The sequence below is a fragment of the Cervus elaphus genome, chromosome 14, assembly GCF_910594005.1.
Source record: "Cervus elaphus chromosome 14, mCerEla1.1, whole genome shotgun sequence".
In the NCBI taxonomy this organism is placed as follows: Eukaryota; Metazoa; Chordata; class Mammalia; order Artiodactyla; family Cervidae; genus Cervus; species Cervus elaphus.
Genome location: NC_057828.1, coordinates 47,089,670 through 47,104,716, shown reverse-complemented (window position 1 = coordinate 47,104,716; position 15,047 = coordinate 47,089,670). Strand labels below are relative to the sequence as shown.

Here is a 15,047-nt window from a genome sequence, read left to right as displayed (position 1 = left end):
GGCGGATTCTTTACCAACTAAGTTATCAGTCAAGGTGCCCACAGATTAGAGGTGTGGGGCGGAAGGCAGGGGGAGGAGCTGAGAGTATAGTGGTTCCAATGCCATCACCTTTCACCCCCAACACAGGGCCTGTTGTGCCTGGGGAGTCACTGAAGGTCCCAGGCCGTCAGCAGGTTGAAGCCTTCCCCAAGGGCAGTGTGCCCACCAGAGACCCTTCGTCCCGGACGATAAGCCAGTGTGCTGGGAACACCAAGAACCCAACCTTCCCTCTGCCCCCTCCCCACCCTGGGAGCCCCAGGGCAGGGCAACTGCCGACACCCCTGTCCACCCCAGGAAAGAGATACAGCCCACGGAGGACACGCAGCCACTGTAGTGTAGCTTGTTTTTATTTATGTCCACAAATATTTCAAAAAAATTACAAAATACTCAAATGGAGAGAACACAGAAGTCACAATTCTGGGTGTCTACTGCTTACACTGTGTTATCTCATGGCAAACTACTCATATATACATTTAGCTTCAAGATATATATAAACGTAGCAAATCAGAATGTACACTCCGCTCTGCTGCTGCCGCAGTGAAGCTTGACCTCGACGACGTGAACAAGATACACGTGAAACACGGAAACGCAAAACTCAACTCCCAACCAAGGCAGGAAACCCAAACGGAAACCAGGGGGTTGGGCTTCAAAGACACCGCGAAGGTCTGGGGCCTCCTACACACACTGGAGTTGACCAGTGAAGGTTTCAGGTTGTGGGTTTTTAAATGGAAGAATCTCAGTGCTTCACCTGGGGACATGAGGAGAAAACCAAAACCAAACAAGAAAACGCCTTCAGACAGTTTTCAAATACAGACTCCCAAGTACTTCACTCTCTCTTCTTTGGAAAAATGGACGATAGAGAGAGGAGATCAAGAAGGTGTAACTAAACGGTAGGCATCATGGTCTACCAAAAGGGAGAAGAGGAAGGGTGGGCAGGCGGGGGTGTCCGTGCGGGAGCCGGGAGCAGCAGGAAGGGGCCTGGCTCGGAGGCGTGAAGCCTGAAGCACTGAACCTGCCCCGATGGCACATTGCTAGCCCTGGCAACATGACTGCTCCTGGCCAACCGGCCATGAAAGTGATGACAAAGTTTCCATCTGAGCCTGCCTCCCCTCAAGGAGCTAAAGTTAAGGCAGAAATGGAATGAGAGAAAAATCAAAGAAAAAAACCTACTACTACAAACATTTTCAATTTTTCAACAGACCAAACAACCCCCTATCTGTCCCAACTGAAACTGAACATGGTTTAATAGACACTGGAAATGCCCTCACCACAGGTCTGAATCCAGAACCTGAATCTGAGTTAATACCTGCTGGTTTCTGGGTCAAAGTGCCAGCCTCTCGTCCTACCCCTCTGTGGTCTGGGACATGCTCCATGCCCGCTGACCCCAGGTGGGACTCCTGCTCTCTTTTTACTCTTGGCTGTGGCCCCTGCACATCATGGCAAGAAAGGCCCTCAAGGGTCTGAGAGAAGAGGGACAGACAAGGTCATGTCCAGGCAGAAAGTTTGATAAACAGGTGCATAACGGCCCCCTCGTGTCCTCACCCTCTGTTCTGGAGAAAGGGCATCACGTGGGCACCTTGGAGAGCAGAGGCAGGCTCCGGGCTTCCTGTCCCCTTGGAGAGGCCCCCACGTGGAGCCTGCCTCCCACTCTATGTCTGCGACTCCTGTCCTGCTTCCATGAGGCAGAGCGGGACATCAAGTATGGTGATACAAGGACACAACACAGGACTGCCACCCACAACTGGACACCTCCGGGATGCTCTGACCCCAAAGCAGCCTCTGAGCGGGGCAAGGATGGCCTGGCTTCCCCACTAGGAGATCCAAATGACCACACACACCAGAAAGCAGGCTTCTGACAGATCCTTTGGCAAGCACACGTGCTTAGTGAGAATTGTTTGCTTCAATTTTCTAGGATGTTTATGAAATAGTCCAAATATTTGGAGGGGAAAAAAAAAAAGGCAGTTCAACCAGACCAATCAAATGAGCGTGTACAGAAATCTACAAGGAAATCTACAACCAGACACACAGGAACATGTGCTTTCGCGCCCGCAGAGACAGAACGGGGGACACTCAACTCCTGCGCTCCCGGGGCACAGCGAGTCGGCTGAGCTCACCGCAGTCTGCACCACTGGCAAAGCACGAGCCAGGAACAGACATGAGCGAGAACCAAAGCAGCAACACAAAGAAACGGCTTGTAATGTTGTCCCTGCAAACCCCTGGCTGCTCCCAAACCTAGCCCCTAGCCTCCTCTGCCCCTTTGTAACTAGTAACGCCCATCTGTTCCCTTTAATTAAAGGGATAATTATATATAACTTTTTATTAAAAAATCAACTCTGTATTCTGTCAATAGCTGGTAGGAATTCACAATTAGTGACATGGCTGGAAAAAATAGATCAGAATAGTAGTTCGTGGAAGGAAAAAAAAAAGGCTGTTCTAAAATTATTTATTTACAGACGTAAAAAGCCATGCACAGAACCTCCTCAAATTATGAAGATCTCCTACAATGTATTAAAATAAAAGATTTTTTAAAAATTATAGCTCTTGGATTCCAAACTCAGATGCTGCAGACCGTGTGGGTTCTGGGACACACGCAACTGAGTGTGTCTGCACGCACTGAAGGGTGTGAACTGGGATCTAGCACCTACTGAGAAAAATCAAGGAAGGAAAAGAAAGCTAAAGCCAAACCCCAAGACTGCAGGGGCACTTTCTGGGTGTTCAGTCCAGTCCAGGACTCACTAAGTTTCTGGGGGACTGTCATGCAGGGAGACCCAAACCAGTCTCAAGGAATCCTCTCTACAAACGAACACTATGTATGCTGATACATTTTTAGTTGTGGGGTTTTTAAATATATAAAGAAATCTTTAGAAGATATTCTTTTTGCCTTTAGAGCTCCTATTGTATGTAAAAAGTCCTGTTTCTCTCCCCCAAGAATTGGGGTTTCCACAGCCAGCGTTAACAAATAAATAACTTATAACTGCTTGTCACCTTCTTTCTTCAGTCGACTAGAAAAGAAAGGAAAAAAAAAAAGGAAAAGTCATAGGTATCAGGCCTGCAACTGGAAGGGTCTGGACGCCCGAGCAGCCGCCACACTGCTAACCCCATCCCCCCCCCCAACCATGTCTTTCCTCTTCAAGACCCTCAGGAGTCCCCTGACTGGCAGGGGAACAGCCTGGCACTTGCTGATATGGGGTGGGGAGCAGGGTGGGTGCAGCTGGGAGGGGCGGGGGTGGGGACCCACAGGAGGAGGAGGCGGGGGCCCGGCCTCCCCCAGCCCCGCCCCGCCTCACCTGTAGTAGTCCTCCTGACTGGGCAGGTGGCCGCCATGCATGTGGGGGTGTCCGTGCAGCCACTGCTGCTCCATGGCCAGCCTCTGCAGCTCGGCCGACTGGGCGTGCATGGCCTGCAGCTGGTGGGCCGCCGACATGGGGGGTGGGATGGCCCCAGGCAGGTCTCGGGGGTAGGGGGTGCCTGCCAAACACCAAACAGCCTCTGCTACAGAAAGGCCAAGGCAGTGGCCAGGATGAGGCCGTCAAGGAGGTCAGGTCAGGAGAGTGACTCCCGAGGGGAGGATCAAGAGATCACCTACTGGGCAGGGACCAGCAGAGCAGAGCCTCCGCGGAGAGAGAAGTGCAGTCCCTGCACGCCCCGCCCCCAACTCCCTTGGGGCCCCTCCTCCTCAGCCTCCTGCCCATCCTCACAGAGGCCTGCCCTCAGCCCTCCTACTCCCTCTGGGCTCCTGCTGTGCATTTACAGCCCCACCCCCAGCTCCCCGGGGGCAGGGGTCTGGCTCCCAGGGCACCCAGGTATCTTCCCCCCACACAGGGGAGGCCCGTGCTGAACACAGAGTAAATGCATGAACAGGACATCAGACCAGACCCCTGACCCAACCCTCCCTGGCCCCCTCCTTCCCCAGGCGTCTTCTTACCAAAAACTGGGTGACGGAGCATCTCGTGCTCATGGGGGGGCTGTCCAAGCAGAGGGTTGGGGAGGGTGCCAGGGGGGTAGGGAAAGCGCGCCAGGTGAGGGCCAGCGGTCAGGGGGTCGACCAGCGGGTGAACGGGGCCTGCTGAACCTAGAAAAAGGGGCAGAGGCACAGGGCTCGGGGGCCGCTCCCCCTCCTGGGTGGTATTCACAGCGACTTCCTCCTCTCCACAGCTGGCTTCTGGTCACCAGGCCATCAATAACCCTGACCTGCTAACCCAGAGTGGCTGTCGCCCTCCCTGCCTCCCCGCACCTGCATGGAGCTCCAGAAAGTGACAGAGTGAAGAGCTGACCACGTCTTTCTTCACCAGTCTCTTCAGCAGCCCCAGTCTCATTTTGGCAAGGACACTGGATCTGCAGCGCCCCGGAGCCAACTGCCCCAGCCCCATCCTGGGCTGGTGAGGTCCACCGCCCCAGGCTGCCTCCCTGGCTCTTCACTCACAGGACCAAAGTGGGCGCTGCCTGACGGGTCTCAGAAAGTCCTGGCCTCTCCCAGTGGCCGTCTCAGCATGTCGCCTGTCTGTTCCCTGGAGTCACCCTCTCTGGCCCCGGGGCCTCTGCACCCACACTCTCTAGGCCTGAGGACGCTCCTTCCCTGGCTCCAACACCTCCCACCCTCCAGACGCCTCTCTGCAACAGTAGCGCTGCGGCTCTCAGCTCTCTGCTCAGTCTTCCTCCAGAACAGTAACTGTTCCTCAAAACTCAGACACATTTATCGACTGCCCCCAGTGGAAGGTGAACATGAACAGGGGTGTCACCAGCTTCTACAGCTGTGCTGGGAACACTGCGGGTCCTCAGTAAACACCTGTCAGGTGAACGAACATGCTGAAAACACTCGCCTGTCCTCTCGCAGGACTGAGGCCCACCTCAGTGGGCTTAACCACAAACGATCCTGGTGCTGGGACCATGGGCGAACGTGACAGCTCCTGGTTCCCGCGTCAGGTGGGGCTGGGAATGTGTGTAGGAAACTGGAGGTTGCCCTCCTTCCCTCTGGGGCCCGCCCTGTCCGTTGTCTCCCTCCCCACCCAGAAGGGGCCCAGGCCCCCACAGCAGGCCCTGACCCCCCCCACCCCGTCTGGCCAGTCTGCAGAGCCGCCCAAGGGAGTGGGGCTCCAATCGTGCCGGTGTCAGCCTCAGACCAGCCTGCACCCCTGGCCACAGACCAGTGGGCCTTCCAGAGCTCTTGCTCCTGGAGTGGACAAGACTGGGTGGTCCTGGCCAGGTGAGCCAGCTGAAAGCCAGCAGAAGCCCGAGCCCTGTTCCCCGAGGGGGGAGCAGAAAAGCTCTCACTGATGACAACCCCCAGCTTCCCCGGGGTGTCCTAGTTGCCTCCATGTGGCCCCAAAGGCTCTGCCCTGCTCCTCCAGCCCTGTCTCTTGCTCCCAAGCAGCCCCAGTGAGCACAGGCCACCTCCTCCCTCCCAGCTCCACTGCAGACACAACTGAGAACCCAAGCTTCATCAGGAGATGGCGAGCAGAGGGCCCCAGGTGACTGTGGAGCCAGGGGGGACGCTGGGTACCCCCACACGTGCCAGGAGCTGCAAGCTCTGCTCCGGACAGCAGCCCCACCCGGGGTCCACAGTCCCCCACCCCCGCAGACCTGCGGTGGGCGCCCACCTTGGTGGAGGGGGTCCTGCTGGTGGAGGTGCAGGTGTGAGTGGATGTGGGAGTGCTGGTGGTGGTGCGGGGTCACGTTGAACATCTGCAGCCGGGCCAGGGGGTCGCTGGTCAGCGAGGCCATGCGCTCGGCGTGGATGCGCTCGGCTGCCAGTCTGTCCGGGTAGCTCATCTCGGGCCGCAGCTGGGGCCCGGCCAGGGCCAGTCTCTCCCTCTCCAGGGGGTTCAGGCCAGGATGGAAAGACGCAAAAGGGTGGGGGCCAGCAGCAGGGGGGATGGTGAGGGCGCCGTGCCGGGCGAAGTGCTCCATGGGGTTGGCCGCCGGGTGCAGGGGGTCCAGCTCCGGGGGCTTCACCTCAAAGCCCGGCTTCATCCGCTCCCGCAGCTCCCGCTCCCGGAGCTCCCGCTCTCGGATCTCACGCTCCCGCAGCTCCCGCTCACGGATGGTGGGGTCGACGTTGTAGAGGCCAGGCATGTGGTAGGCCAGCAGCGGGTCGGTGGGGTTGAGGGGCACGTAGAAGGGGTGGTTGCGGTTGGTGGGCGACATGACGTGGGGCCGGGCGTACTCGCTCAGAGTCCGGAGGGCCGGCGTGTCAGGCCCAATGTAGGGGGGCACGGCCGCGATGGTGGTGGGTGGGGGCTCAAAGGATGGCCGCATGTGGCCGGGACCACCAAGCTGGGGGTCGCTGAGGCGGCCTTCATGTGCTGAGCTGGACGCCTTCTGCAAGAGGAAAGAGGCTGTGAGGGGCGGGCGCCTGGCCCCTGGCCCAACCAACTGGGTCCCCTACCCCACCCCTGGTCCAGACCTGCCGTGACGGGGTACTGGGGCCCAGAGGGATCAGCATATCGTGGACCCAGAGGTAAGGCAGGTGGGTGCTGAGAGATAGCAAAGGGGTGGCCCACTCAAGGCGGGCGCGGGGACCAGCCCTTGACGCCCACGGAACAGGCTGCCCTCCCGACTCACGGCCGCTCGCTCGGCCTCGCGCTCCCGTTCCCGCTCGCGTTCTCGCTCCTTCTCCTTCTCCTTCTCCCGCTCCCGCTCCTCTCGCGCCTTCTGCTCTGCCTCTCGCTTGGCCTTCTCGATGGCCTCCTCCCTCTTCTTGGCCAGTTTGGATCCCGCCAGAGGCATGAAGTACAGGTCGGTCCGTGCACACGAGTTGTAACCCCGGTCCAGGTGTTTGTAGAACCTACAAAAGGCCCGGTGTCTCGTGGGTCCCAGGCGAGGCCCCAGGTACCCCTTCCCTCGACGCGCCTGGGTTCCCGGGACCTCTACCTGGCGGACTGGCTGGCATGGCTGGGGGTGTCCACCACAGTGGGCTCAGGGGATGGGCTCCGAGGCGGGGGAGGGGGGCTCTCGGGCTCCTCAGCATCGTCCAGAGCCTCTTCCTTGATCTGGACAGTGGGGAGTGGGCAGGCTGCCCCCCCAGGTACGCTGCCTCCCGAAGAAACGGCAGCCGAGCAGGGCGGCTGGGCCGAGGGGCCAGATCCCGCCGGAGGAGTAGAGGTGGGGGGGCAAGTCGGAGGGGTGATGGGAGGGGGGCCCCCAGTGACAAAGGGGTGTTGAGCAAATGGGGGCTGAGGGGGCACCTGGTGGAGGCCCGCGGCGGGGTGGGAGGTGGCAGTGGGGGGCAGGCCCTGGCTCTGGGTCAGCACCGGGGGCTGTGCAGGGGACGAGGGCAGTGGCTGGCTCTGTGGCATGAGCTGCAGGGGCGGGGGGTGGGCTGAGGGCGGGTGGTGAGTGGACAGAGAGCTCAGGGGCTTCAGGGCGGGAGGGGGCGGGAGGTTGGCGTTCATGGAGAAGGGAGAGGGCCCCGCGAGGTGAGGCGGGTGCTTGTGAGCCTGGGGCGCTGGCAGCTGGGGGATGGGCGTGGTGGGCGGGGGCTTGATGTGGGGCATGGCCAGGGGTGCTGGGGGCAGGGGCTGCTCCCGGGGGGGCTGCTGGGGCTGCAAGGCCGACTGAGGGGCAGGGGGCTGCAGGGAGGTGTGAGGGTGGGCTGCTGCCTGGGACACCTGGGGAGGGAGGCCAAAGGGCTGTGGGGGCCCCGGGTGCTGCAGTAGGGACCCAGCCTGGAGGCCATGAGGGCCGGGCGGGCCCTGACTGTGCACGGGGGGCTGGGTGTGGGGCGGGCCGGTGGTCTGGCCAGCCGGGCCTGTCAGCGGCTGCAGCGGGGGGTGTGGTGAGGCCAACCGCTGTGGGTGGAGAGCAGGCGCCTGCTGGATGTGGGCATGGGGAGCAGCAGCTGAGGGGGCCTGTGGCTGCGTGGGGGGCTGTGAGGCCGAGGGGGACCCCTGTGAGGGGGCAGCGGGGGCGGGCGTGGGCCCCGGGGTGGGCAGCTGGGCAGTCCCTGGCAAGGCAGAGGAGGGGGCTGGGGCAGCCCCTCCAGGAGCCTGCAGGGCAGAGGGCTGTGTCGTCTGCTGGGCCGAGGAGTCCGAGTCACTCTCATTGTCCTGGGGGCTGGGAATGCTGGGGGACGTGCTGCGATTGTCCTGGTCGATGTCTTTGGGGTCACTGCTACCCTCATCATTGACACTGCGGCTGTCCGAGCTCTCTCCCTCGCCTTCGGATGGCGAGTTGGGCCGGCTGATCTCCTAGGGTCAGAGAAGGAGGACGGAAGGTCAAGGGGAGCCGGATGCCCCCTGCCCCACCACACAGCAAGGTCTGGCTGAGGAGGCAGCAAGCAGGGACCACAGGTCCTGCCCTGACTTCGCCAGTCTTGGAGGTGCTCTAGGTCCCTCCCTGGAAGGCAGGACACGGCCACAGCCCAGGGGGCTTCTCAAGGGACAGGAGCTGCTGGGGGCAGTCAACATGGTTCAGCCTCAAGCCTCACCTGGGTTTTTGTCTTCTTGGAGCTAGTCCTGTCGGCCTCTTCTGTATCCGAGGTCCCCTTCTCCCGCTGGCGCTTGGTGCTCTTAAGAGGGGACGTGGCTTCCTCCTTCACCTTCTGTAGCGGGAAAGCCCATGAGAAGCCTCAGGCCAATGGATGGCCCAGCAGTCTCAGGGAGTGACAACCACTTGCTGACCACTTGGACAACCTCAGGGAGTGACAACCACTTAAGACTCCCCCTACACCATGCTCCACCCCCAGAAACAAAAAAGCTCTGGAAGGGGCCAGTGGGGCCAGGAAGGAACAAGTATCTGAGGACAGGAAACTCAAGGCAGAAGCAGCCCCCATAGGTCTGTGCTGGGAATTACGTAGACCTCTTTTTCCAGGCCTCAGTCTGTAACCCTAGGCGAGGCCTTGCTGGTGCCCATGAGGTTCCATGAATGACCGAGAGGCTCAGGGGAGCTGAGTGCCGACTCCAGCAGCCCCCTACCACCTGCCCTCCCGGCAGCTCACCTTGGCTGACTTCTTCACTGTCTCTGATTTACTATCGTTGCTGGAGGTGCTGGCCGCGCTGGGAGAGTTCCGGCCACTGGAACGGATGTCTTCATTGATGGGCGAGGCACGACCATCAGGGCTGGCTGGCTGCTTCTTCCGACCACTGCGCAGTGTAGACATCTGCCCAACCCCAACCGGAGGCTGGTGAGACTCGACCCCAGTCCCCACACAGGCCACCTGGGCCCAGTTCCCAGGCAGGAGCCTCCAGAGTAGGTCAAATCCCAGCCCCTGGCAAACCATAACCACCCCTGGCTGTCCCTCACTGCACAGGAGTCAACATGGAGCGAAGCAAGGAGGGGGTGAATGGGTGAGTTTACATGGAAAAGAGTGATTCTCAGCTTAAACTCGAAGCTCTCATCTCCTCTAGGGACTGTCCTGAATGACACAAGCTGGAAGTGGGCAGGGCTGTCTGAGGGGCAGAGGTTGGCCCGAGTGATGTTACACCTGAGGTCGGCTTTAAGTCACTCCCCCTCTTCCGTCTGCTCCATGGAACTGCCTGCTCCTCCCACCAAACACACACGCACACTGGAAGATTTCACGTGACAGGATGGGAAGTGACCCAACGAGATGAGCTGTCAAATAATGCAGCTCAGCTCCTAAAACTCCCAGGCCTTGAGGCCATTTCTGCAAGGCCACGGGGCTCAGAAGGGAGGGGGGGTACAGTGACTCATGCTGGTCCACCAGCTCCCCGAGGAGATGCAAGGGAGGAGAGAACCAAGAGCTCTCCCCAACAGGCCAGGCACGTCCCCTCCAGGGTCTGTTCCTCTGCCTGAAATGAAACACTCCCAGCCTCCTCCTGGCAGGTGCGGCCCCAGACTCCAGAGACGCATGCAGGCTGCCTGGCCGAGGGACTCACCGAGCCACGACTCCGCCGTGTCCTCATGCTATGCTTCCCGCTGAGCCCATCGTCTTCCTCTTTGACGGGCTTGAACATAAAGGGTGGGGGGTCCACAGGCTTCTCAATGGGGGGCAGCTCGCCGTACTTCTTGAAGTGGATGCGGCAGTCGGTGCACAGCAGGATGTTCTCCCGGCCCCCGTGGTGCCAGTCCTTGGAGGCTGCAGGAGGGAGGGGCGGCGGTGTGGCTGACAACCTCAGACACCAACGTCTGGGGGTATAGACATCCGATCAGGGAGGCCCGTCTGTGGGCTTGGCTGATGCTGGTACCACAAGGACCACGTGGCCCTGGCCTTGGCCAACACCTGTCACTCAACAGCTCAGGTGCTGCCGCCCTGCTTCTTCCTGGAAGGAGAGGATCTCAGGACTGTCTACCACCCCACCTCATCTCAGGATGAACTGGCAGGATGAGCTGGCAGCAGGCTCCCCGGAAACACAGGCACTTCCGCCCTGACCCTGAGCAAGTCTGTCCCAGCCCCTGGTCAGTGCTCCAGCCTGACTGCTAACAGAAATCTTCCACTTTCTAAATAACCCTGAAGACAATGCAGATGATCAAGTCGCCAATTCGATTCCCCAGACATTCAGAACCAGGAAGTGCCCGAGCCTGGCTGCTCCAGCGAAGGCCCCTCTCCCACCGGCCCCGCTTACTGGTGGTGAAGCAGTGGCGGCAGGCGTAGCCCTTCAGCTCCTGCTCACTGTCCTCGCTGTCGAAGTCATCCTCACTGGCGGAACTCAGGTCCACTGGGCATGATGGGCACATAAAGGGGTGGGGGAGACACCATCATGCTGGGCCAAGACTGGAGCCCCTATTACCTCTGACCTGCCCCAGGCTCTGGGCCAACAGTCAGAGCGGCCCAGCAGGTTCACAAAGGACCATTCTGAATTTCTCAGGGCCAGTCATCAGAATGAAGAACTCGTGTATGAGGGGTGGTACCCAACAGTCTGCTCTGTCATTCTGGTGGTCTACTGTCACACCTCAATCCTGGAGAAGCTGGCACTGATGCCCACAGACAGTGGATCTGAACAGGATGAGTGCATCCATGATGCCCTTCCTGACATTCTGAGGGGTTTCCTCTCCATCAAGGCTCAGCGCCCTCAAGGCCTACTGTTTCCAATTTGCATAAGCCACGTCTGTGACCCTCAGGCTGAGTGCCCTGGGCGAGGACAGGATCACAAGCCATGAATCTAGTTTTCAAAGGTTAAGAAGATGTGTGGGCTTCACTGTCATATCAGACTGCAGGTCACATGGGACCAAGAGGAGGATCTCACAAAAGTAGGAGGAAGAAGAAAATGTTAAATTGACCGTATTGTGACCACAAGTGCAGTACACTGTCTGCTAAGGGAGATCATCCTCCAAAGTCAAAAACTGCCTCAGGCCAAGGCCAGGACTTACAGATGATATTAAGTTTCAGAAAAATCTATATGCACAAGTAGTTTCTAAAACTCTTAGATCAGGCTTTGCACCACACACACACACACACACACACACACATGCATGCAGATAAATCACCACCCCTCCGCCCCCGTCCCAACACGAGCTCTGCCAAGGACGGCTTTGAGAGCAGGCCCACCCAGAGCTAGGACATGGCAGCTTGCGGCATGTGCAAAGCCCCCACTTACAGAATTCACTGGACGGGGGTCTGGAGGGCGTGTTGACAGGCGTGGACGCAGTGCGGGTCTTGATCCTCCGGAACACGGCCTGCCTACGGTGCCTGCGGTGGGCCCGGGAGCTGGCTGCTTCTGGGGTTTTCTTCCAGTAGTAATAGAAGGTGATCAGTTCTCCCTGCACGAGAAGGGTTGGCTGTGAGGCAGACGCACAGCCTTTATCAGGGCTTTGTCACAGCAGCCCTGGAGGCCTGGGCTCACTTGAGACACACCCATGGAGCAGCCTGTGCAATGGGCCAGTGGAGCCTGTCTGCCAGCCCGTCAGAGCATAACTTCTAGACATCAAGAACATTTATTCACTCAACAAGTATCTGCTGGGTGCCTACTATGAGCAGTTCTAAGCACTGGAGGTGCATCAATAAACCATCGACAGAAAGGAGAACCCCTGTCCTCCAGCTGTGTGTTTATGTGTTTATGTACATGTGTGAGTGTGCACAAGTGCACACAAGGAACATCTCTGTGCATACCAAGTCGGTGAATCCACACGGGGCAACATGGAAATGCCCAGCCAGGGAGACCATTCCAGAAACAACTGAAGCAAACAACTGAGGTGGCAGGAACTGGGGCCAGGAGGGAGGTTGGGAAGAACAGAGCCCAAGCCCAGTGCTACGCAGCCCCCAGCCAGGCCCAATGCCCACCCAGGACGAGCCAGCACAGGGTGCTGAGGGCAAAGCCGAGGCCTGGCAAAAAGACTGACAGTGGATGCGGCAGACAGTGGTGCTGGGCAGAGGAGACACCCCGTGTCATGAGGTCGGTGTGTAAAGGCCAAAGGAGCTCCTCTTTTCATGCAGGGCCCCGAAGAAACAGAGCCAAGACAGCTTTGAAAACAAAGCCAGCAGAAACGAGTCCCAATGCAACTTTTTAATAAAGGGCACTTGCGGTACTCCCAGACTCAAGGGGTTCAACCATACGTTCACACGTATACACATGTACATACACACAATATGCACATACCTACACACATGTACAGAATACATGTGCGCGCACACATACTCGTACACACACGTGTGCATACACATATACATACACATGGGGGTTGGGGGCAGCAATGGCATGTTCCACTAACACTGGCTGACCAAAGACCAGTATCTTGGGGGTCTATGCTTTAAGAAAAAGTGTCTCTACTTGGAATTAAAAAATAGTTAAAACAGTGTGCCTAGATCAGAAAGCCTCGATCACACTGATCTTCCCTATTACATCACTACTGTGGAAAGTCAGCACCATATCTTGGGGTGTGTTCCTGAACGTGGGAGGGTCCCCACATCTGAGAGTTGGAGCTACTTGCCCAAGGCCCACTCTGCCTCATGGAAGGCTCTCCGCTTTGTGAATGCAGGAGCCAAAAAGGAAAAGCAAAGACTGTCCACCAGTGACCTGAGATCTAGCTGGAAAGACCAATGCTGAGGAGACTGAAGAGACGAAGCAGTGCAGGTACCCCATGACACATCCGTGACCAATGGATGCCCAGTCACACGCGGTTTCTCTGAAAACACCCCCAGGAGTAAGTAAGCCACTCCCCATCCTCTTTCCAGTTCCACACAGCGGTACCTGAACAACACAGGAAAATGCAGCAATTGCCCTTGGATTTCTTCCTTGTTTGCCTACTACATGTTAGTCCACAAACACAGCCTCCAATGTCCCCATAGTGAGGGGAGTGTCCTGAGCCTCTGAGGTCCCGACCTGAGATACCTCCTGGCTCCTGCCTCTTACTTCCTACCTTCCTGACTTAGCCAGTCATTTATCTATACTGATCTTTTGCTGTTGGCTGGCTGGAGGGCACAAACTCATAAATCCACTACAATTAAGAGATCTGTGCTGACATAAAAGTGACCTGGTTCCAGTTTTCCTATGAGGAAACAGACCAGAAGCCAAGGCAGGTTACTGTCACCCTTCAAACACTGTCAGAGCTGCAGGTGCCTCGTCAGTTCAGAAGGGCAGCTGGTGCAGTAAATCACAGCCCAGTCCCAGGGCTGGAAAGAAGAATGAGAAACCCAAAGAATTCCTGTTCCTCCCACCTCTACCTTCAGTGAAAGTTGTTTCAGGGGCCCAGGGACAGGTCTGAGACATGAGGGGAAATGGTAAGCTGCAGGAGGCGAAACGAAATAAAAATGGGAGAGAAACCTGGAGGGGAGGCACAATCACCAGGTCTCTGCCACACCTCGGTCTGACCTGTAGGCTGTGAACAAGCCACCCTGACGGTTCTGGGCAGTCCTAGTCTGCAATTCACGGTTACAAGGGATCAGTTCTGTTTCTCAAACATGAACGAGTTTCAAATGGTATTAAGAAATGGTAAAACCTGCAGATTCAAACAGGAGAAGCCAGAGTTCAAGCCCAACATGGGATGCCGGACAGAAAAGACTCAGGAAAAGCCCAGGTTTACAATCTGAGCCCTGCACTGGTCCTCCTTGAGTACGTGAGAAAGATCGGGACACACACACCTAACATTAAAATAAGTGTCAACTTACGTCAACCTTAAAAACAAGGAGCCTGGGACAGATGCCACCTTCTGAGTATCAAAGATCAAAATGACCAAGTCTGAAGGACTGCTGTGGTAAAATGAAAGAATATCAATTTCCAAATTCAGGGAAGACAGGGGAGTGACAAGAAATCTCAAAATACCACTGTGGACATGTAAAATGGTCAAATCACTTTGCAGAACTCTTTTGGCAGTTCTTAGAAAGCCGAATGGGCTTCCCTGGTGGCTCAGATGGTAAAGTATCTGCCTCCAGTGCGAGACACAGGGGTTCAATCCCTGGGTCAGGAAGATCCCCTGGAGAAAAGGCATGGCAACTCACTCCAGTACTCTTGCCTGGAGAATCCCATGGACAGAGAAGCCTGGCGGGCTAGTCCATGGGGTCACAAAGAGTCGGACACGACTGAGCGACTAATACACAACACACAGAAAGCTGAACATGGACCACATGGCTTAGCAACGATTTCACTCCTAGGTGTTTACCCCAAAGGAATACAAGTATGTGTGCACACAAAGACTTTTACACAAGCACTCATAAACACTTCACTCTTCAAAGCCCCAATCAGCACCTTAATGGGAGAACGGACAAGCATATCCTGGTACACCCTCACGAGAATGCTACTTGGCGGTAAAAAGGTAAAAATAACAGAGCTACAACAAGTGGGCGCACCTCAGACATCATATTGAATGGCAGCAGCCCACACGGAAGGGCCCAGGCAGGATGAGTGGTTGTCTGCTGTCTGGTGCATGAGGCGTGGGCGACTGCCTGTAAAAAGACCTGAGGAAACCTTCTGGGTGATGAAGCTGTCCTACAAATTGACTGTGGTGTTATCACATGGATGTGTACAGTTGTCAAAACTCACTGGACCTGTGCCCTCTGAATGCATTTTTATGATCCATATGGTATACACACCAGTAATACATCAGCAAGTTGACTGGGGGAAAAAAAATTCCAGACCAGGTTTTATTAGCTGCCTCTCATCCACTGTAATGTCTAGGAA

At 57.2% G+C, this 15,047-nt stretch overlaps 1 protein-coding gene across 6 annotated transcripts in view; it reads right to left on the bottom strand.

Annotated features, from left to right (window-relative positions):
• Nucleotides 1-368: 368 nt before the first annotated feature.
• RERE (arginine-glutamic acid dipeptide repeats) overlaps nt 369-15,047 on the bottom strand; it is a 409,293-nt gene continuing 394,614 nt past the window's right edge. For 5 of the 6 annotated variants that reach the window (XM_043924145.1, XM_043924149.1, XM_043924146.1 and 2 more), the window contains 11 exons: nt 11,532-11,694; nt 10,560-10,652; nt 9,873-10,072; nt 8,975-9,136; nt 8,465-8,578; nt 6,910-8,225; nt 6,601-6,823; nt 5,637-6,357; nt 3,965-4,111; nt 3,327-3,531; nt 369-3,041 (listed from right to left, as the gene is read on the bottom strand). In XM_043924145.1, the coding sequence (XP_043780080.1) occupies nt 3,008-3,041; nt 3,327-3,531; nt 3,965-4,111; nt 5,637-6,357; nt 6,601-6,823; nt 6,910-8,225; nt 8,465-8,578; nt 8,975-9,136; nt 9,873-10,072; nt 10,560-10,652; nt 11,532-11,694 (3,378 nt within the window). In that variant the 3' untranslated portion in view covers nt 369-3,007. The remainder of the gene's footprint in view (nt 3,042-3,326; nt 3,532-3,964; nt 4,112-5,636; nt 6,358-6,600; nt 6,824-6,909; nt 8,226-8,464; nt 8,579-8,974; nt 9,137-9,872; nt 10,073-10,559; nt 10,653-11,531; nt 11,695-15,047) is intronic. The other variant, XM_043924148.1, reaches the window with a different exon arrangement.